Source organism: Eptesicus fuscus, chromosome 13 (assembly GCF_027574615.1).
Source record: "Eptesicus fuscus isolate TK198812 chromosome 13, DD_ASM_mEF_20220401, whole genome shotgun sequence".
NCBI classification, from domain to species: domain Eukaryota; kingdom Metazoa; phylum Chordata; class Mammalia; order Chiroptera; family Vespertilionidae; genus Eptesicus; species Eptesicus fuscus.
Genome location: NC_072485.1, coordinates 45,880,101 through 45,886,684, shown reverse-complemented (window position 1 = coordinate 45,886,684; position 6,584 = coordinate 45,880,101). Strand labels below are relative to the sequence as shown.

The window sequence follows — 6,584 nt, the reverse complement described above, 5'->3', positions numbered from 1 at the left end:
GAGAGGGAAAGAACAGAGGCTCTGATGGGAGGTCCTGGCTTCTACCTCTCAGGCTTGAAACCCCGAGTTTCAGGTGGATTAAGGAGGAAGTGGAAAGCAGATGTAGCTCTGTGCCAACAAGAGGCTAGAGGAACAATGCAGAAATGGCCAGGCACAGGCACGATGAGGGCACCTGTAATGGCACCAAGTGTCCTGCAGTTCCCATGTGTCCTTGCATGCCTGGAGGGTGTGGAAGGAGGTGACAGTACTGGTGACAGTGTTTCGGGCAGGTTCCAGCAAGTGGGGAAATGACCCTGGACTAAGGGCTGCAAAGAAGACCTCTGGGCCAGGCATCTGATGAGATCTTCAGGGCCACGAACAGCTCAGGTGGGGTCTGGTCAGCCTCGAAGTGGGCTTGGCCAGTGGTGAGACAGTGCACGTTATACCTGCAGGGATTCTCAGCAGCACAGGGGGTGACAGAGACAAGCAGGACAACACGCCCAAGCACATGACAGCACCCAGACTGCCGCCTGCCGCCAGCTTTGCGCTTCCCTGCACCAAGACACCAGTGGGGGAAGGAGGAAGGAGGGAGTAAACCGCTAGGAAGAAGGAAAAGAGTTGTAGGTGGGAAACCGAGTGTTACATTTGAGACTGATATGACCGGGAAATGACTGAAAAACAGTAATGAGCAGGATCCAGTTTATTTTTTTCCTTTCCTGTTTCTTACCAGGAAGGGTATCTGTTTTAGATCAAGGAATTTACATTTTCTTGCACTATTTTAATGAACTTTAAAACATATTTTGTTCTCTCAGTTTCCATCCAGAACAAACGTTTTGTTCTCTGAGACACTGTGACATTCTGCTGGACCATGCCTGGGATGCATGTCACAGCGTGGGGGAGATGGTGTGATGACAAGTGGCCTCCGTGTACCCACTACTCATCTCCTCCATTACTGTCCCCTGACACCGACTTAGGCTTATGCTCAGGTCTTGAGCCAGGCCTTACGTGGGCAAAGCATGTGATCACCAGCCTATCACTGCCTACTAACAGGGAGTGGGGTTCATGGGGTTTCCAAAGACCAGCAAGCTGGGTGCCAAGGGGCACCTCAAGTACCTCCTGCTTGCTGAGGGGCAGCACTTCCTAAAGTTTCCCCTGAAATAGGGAGAAAGAAGGAACAGAGCCTCAGGCCATGCTGTTTCAAAATAATTTGTCTGTCTCAGTTTCCTTCTCCACTGGTCTAATTCTCACCAGGACCTAAGCCCCACAACACCCCCGAACCCTGCCACACCCCAAGACCCCTTTGATGGGAACCTGATTTGCTTGGCTTTTCCTAGTCACCCACCCTCTTTCTGGAGAATCACTCCTGTGATTGACCCGTCCTGTTCACGTCTGTCAATCACTCTGTCCGTCAGGGCCCATCTCAAGAAGTCTACTTCCCATATTTCTGCTGGGGTGAGCACCCCATCACATTTCCGTGACCTGCAGCAACCTGGACCAGGGTGGGTATATAACCCAACCTGGGCAATCAGATGCTTTTTCCTGGGAAGGTGTGGACCTCGGAGACTCCGGGTGGGCTCTGCTGAGAACCTGGTGCAAAGGGCCAGTAGTGAAACTTCCTGTTGGTCTGCAGAGCTGACATTGGCTTTAGTTCTATAGCTCTAAGTTCACACCCTTAACAAGGCAGAGGGTGGTGGGTGAGGACTCTGCCTGCCAGGGTTCACGGGGCCACACCTGCCCCCTCGTTATGCTGGGAATTGTAGAACCCTGAGTTCCAGGGGGCATCGGGCTCCCTGGGGTGGTCCTGGCAGGCCAGACTAGCTGCACATCCACAGAAAAGCTGTGCTTGGAGAGAGAGACTTCTCCACCCCTGGGCAGCCCCAGTGGGGCTTTGGTTTAGAATCTTGCACCTCTGCCAGTCAGGACAACGCTGCTGCTCTTCACTGTGAATTCCGGTTAGAGCCTCTGTCTCTGTCTCTCTTAGAAAAGCAAAATTCGATTTAACCAAACGGTATCTTCCCATCAAACCAGGTTTGTGTCTTGTTAATGGAGAAGGTGCATACAACACTACACATGGAAGTGATGAAAACCTGGAACCATTTCTATGATTCTCTCTGGGGACTGTGAGGAAGGTCAGCTCCACATCCAGGAGGTAGGCCAGGTGCTGGGATGTGGCCAGCAGGCATCTTGGGTACATGGCAGAGGGGGTTCTGAGGTGGGAGCCTCGAGAGTTCTGTCATCTCCCGAGGGCCCACAGAGGGGACACTCCTGTCCCCAGGTGCCAGCAGCCTGCTCTGGGGGAGTCATGCCGCTTCCCAGGCCTCTGACATCTGGGCAGAAAGGGCGCGGGGCTGGCTGCCCTTTGAGTGTGCGGTGAAGCTGTCCAGAATCCCTGGGAGAGAAACGGATTTCTGAACTCACTGGCTTTGAAGACTCCATCTGCCACCTGCCCTGGCAAGGTCAGGCATGCTGGATGCAGCCCCGAGCCACTGCCAGATCTCTGCAGGCTCGGGGTTCAGTCCTAACCTGGTCCCTCGGCCCCCAGCAGTGAAGAGCTTCTGCCAGGCCAGCCTCCCTTCACACCACCATATTCTCTTTCCCCTTTCTCTCTCTCAAACACACATGCTTACACACACTCACACACACACACAGACACACACACACACACACACACACGTGTGCGCACATGAGAACTGTGGCTTCACTACTGTTTTTGTTTTAAAGCAGACATTTAAAGGAAGAGGGTGCAAAAGCAACTTTTCTTGAAGGCCGAGGAAAAAAGAAGAACTTATACACATGTCTATGCCCAGCAAAGTTGCAAATGACAACTTCCCCAATCTGAGGTGATGGCTCATGGGGTGCAGGGGATGGAGGTGCTCAACCTTCCTGTGATCCTCCGTGACACACATTGGGGATGATATGTCTTCATGTGACAGTCACATGAGGACACAGTGTGGAGAGCGGCTACAGTGTTTGGATAGGTTCAAGCCTCGGACTAATAAGAGGGCACAGTCCTCTCATGGCCACGTGCAAGTCCCAGCTTGGAGGGCAGAGCCCGCCCAGCACAATTATAGCCAACGGCTATAGCTGTAAGCTTGAACATATGGTCCGAACACGTGGCCCCACGTGTCTGAGTGATGTGGGCTTGATAGAGTTCAGGTGCATGTAATTGAGTAGGAATGAAACATACGAGAATGTTGTAAACATCTTGACCACGCCCTTACTTTGCCTCGTGGAATCTGGCTATAAAATAAAGACATGGTGTGCATCTGGGGCGCTGTCGCTAGCTCTCCATCAGAGAGGACAGCATCCCACCCAGACCCAGCTTTCTTCTCTTGTCTGTCTTTTCTCAATCCTTCATTGCCCCCTCTCAGGGTCACCGAACCTGGCTGAGCTGGCGCGGCACATAAGGCACCCAACATGGGGCTGAGTATGCCATGGCCGTGCCGGCTCGCCACCGCAGTCACTCCGAGTGTGGGACACAATGATAACCAAGGACTTTACTGAACATGTATTATGTGCCAGCCGCGGTGCTTCACACATATTAGGTGCTTTAATCCTCACCACCACCCTGTGAGATACGCACTGTGACGGCCACTTTACAGATGAGGGAACTCAGAGAAAAACAACTTGAGAGTGGCAGCCCACGGACTTGAATCTATGTCCATCCAACCCCAAAGTGAGGGCTTCCCACCACCTGCCCACGGCCTCCTCCATCCTCACGGCTGTAAGCGACGGGCAGTGACCTCCCCGATACTGCTCTTCATCTCCTCTGGTACCAGTGCCCCAATTCTGCAACATTTATTTTTAAAGGGCAAAGTATTGCCTCCCCTCTGAGGATGGATCTGGAGTTCTGGGCATGAACTTCAAAGAGATAAGAAGCCACAGGGCAGGGCCAGCCTCCCTTGTCTTGCCCTTCATTGGAGGGGCCCAGGCGTTTCATGTCTTAAGTTCTGATGCAACAGCTGAGAACGACCATTGTATTAGCCGAAGTTATTCTAGCGGCTGGAACGATCGATTTCCAAGATTCCGTGGTTTAACCCTAAGACATTTATTTCTCACTTACATAACCAGCAAACACAGATCTGCACAAAGCCAGGTGCTGAGGGTTTGGGGAGCATCTCCCAGGTGGCCAGAGTCATGCAGCGTCTTTTCCTCGGCCGAGCAGGAAGCCTCCAAGGTCCGCTGTCTGCACGCCCCCTTGTGTCCACGCGCCATTCAGGGTTATTTCCCGGCAAGGTCCCAGGCTTGTACACTGGATCAGGGCTCACGTCTCAGCCCCAAACCACACTCCTCACCCTTATCTTTTCCCATGTCCGGTGTCTTGAGAAGCAGAGAGCTCTGACACTCTTTGACACGCCAGGTTACAAATAAGCACTGAAGTCAGCAGTGACGTACAAGGGTGCAAATGTCTATTGTGACTGCTCTAACGGCCACCATTAGCGCCAGGCGCAGGCATTTAATGAGCCCCCAGACGAAGCCTTTGAGACTTGCACCAACAGCTGCAGGAGTGAGGTGCAGGCTGGTCACACAGCCCTCCAGCTACTTCTCCAGCTTCACGGGGCCTAAATTTATCTCCCTTAGGGATTAATTTCAAGTCCAGGAATTTAATTTCGATGGCCCAGGGGCAGAGGTCCTCAGGGACCTGCAAATTGGGGGCCCCAGGCTCCTCCTGGTACCCTGAAGCTTAAAATCAATTCACAAATCCTGCCCTGCTCTTCTCCCTCTGGCACCATCTCCAACGAAGGGAGACAGTCCTTTTGTCCCCAGGCCAGGTGGGGGCTGCTCTGCCTCTCTGCAGCTGCCTGCACATTTACTTCAACCAGACCAACCTGGCTGTCAGCAACAGCAGAGCCCACACCGAGCAAGGCCTCCCAGGATGGCTCTGCAGGGGGCAGAACTGTCGGTGCTGGGAGAGTCAGAGAGAAGTTCTCTGCCCCAATCTAGGCTCCCTGGTGTCCCTGATCTAAAGGGCTCAGTTCTCTTCACTTACCAGGAACAGGAGGAGGAAATGCTTCCTGGACAATCACATCTAAGCTGGACAAACACTTTCCTGCTTCATGCTCGGTGGCACTGGATGTGGATGCCAATGATCATGAATGCCCCTTTAATGACGCGTGTACACATCATATTCTGTCTCTTAAGGTATATAAGCTCTTCAAGGGAAGGAATGGATAGTTTCTTATTCATATCTATTATCCGTACCTCATATGGCGTTTGACTCTCAGAAATGTTGCCTAGTGAATGCAATTTATTTCTGAGAGAATGGGTTAGTAAGTAAATAAGAGAGTGAGTCAATGAGCAAAGATGAATGGGAAGAGAATAAATGAGAAGGAAATGATGGGGGAGTGAGAGATTGAATGAGGGCATGCGAGGCAGAATGGTGGCCCATTGTTTCTAGGTACCCACTGCCCTCTTCTTTCCTGCAAACAAGACCCCTGTTTTCAGTTGGGCACATTTCCACCCAACAAAAAAAATACATTCCACACATATGTCCATGTCTAAGTTCTGTAACTAAGTTAATTGTAAGTACCAGTGTTGCATGACACAAGGAAAATCCTTGGAAAAGGAATGTGTATGCTTTTGGTGACCTTTCTATGGCCTATAAGATATGTGATGGCTAGAGCTTAGCAGCCATATTGTGCAATGAGGTGACCTCAAAAAAAAAAAAAAAAAAGCCACTCGAGGTCAGTGAGGTAGAAAGATAGAAGTCTAATGGATCTCAGAACCCCTATAACAACCCAGACTGCCTTCCTCTGGACCTTACTTATGTAAGACATAAACAAATGTTCCTTTCACTTGCTGTTTTGTGATTTGTTGTTTTTTAGTTTTTTATCATCTGTAGTTGAATCTGATACTGACCCAACTTGTCCAGAATCACAAGTTCATGCTAGAGTCAGTCCCAGTATCCAGGCCTCCTCTCTCCCCGTCTCAAGTTCTTTCTGACACCAGGCCCAAGTCACTATAGGATGGCCTAAAAACGCCACCCTCACCCAGATCTTGCAGATGTCCTTCAAATGTCAACCCGAAGCCATAGCACAGACTCAGAGAATCTTGACCTTTTTTAAAAAAAAAACAATCAAAGTGAGGGATGATCCCGGACCTTTGCTCAAAACCTGAGGCTGGCAGGATCACAGACTCAACCCCGGAGTGAATGCAATTCCTAACAGCCCAGGAAATGTACACTCACATTTTTGGTGGGTCCTTCATTTCAACAGTCAAGCGTTTATTCTTCCATAAAGTGGAGCATCGGGTCTTACCTCCACCAGGGAATGCCAGTGTGCGATGGGCTTCCGAGGGTATGACAACATTTCACTCCAGTGGTCTCTGCCCAGCCTCTCAGCTGTGTTGCCTACTTGACACACGCCGATGATCTCATTGTGACCTATACTGTGAAAACAGCCCACAATAGATTTTCCTTAAAAATTTGGTATGTAAGAATAATAGCTACTCAATTAAACCAATAAGGGAATTAGGGAGGAGTGGTTCTCTCATTCCCTAATTTAAAATTCAAGTTTAACAGAGAACAGGAATTGGGGTCCATTATCCTACTCAGTGGCACAGAGAGGAAGAGCAGAGTGTGGCCCTCCCACACCTAGGCTTTTGTA

The 6,584-nt window shown here is 50.6% G+C and overlaps 1 protein-coding gene across 1 annotated transcript in view; it reads right to left on the bottom strand.

The window, feature by feature from the left end:
• Nucleotides 1-6,202: 6,202 nt before the first annotated feature.
• SYT9 (synaptotagmin 9) overlaps nt 6,203-6,584 on the bottom strand; it is a 134,322-nt gene continuing 133,940 nt past the window's right edge. Inside the window, 2 exon segments of the mRNA XM_054725679.1 lie at nt 6,203-6,227; nt 6,229-6,366. Coding sequence (XP_054581654.1) covers nt 6,203-6,227; nt 6,229-6,366 — 163 coding nt within the window.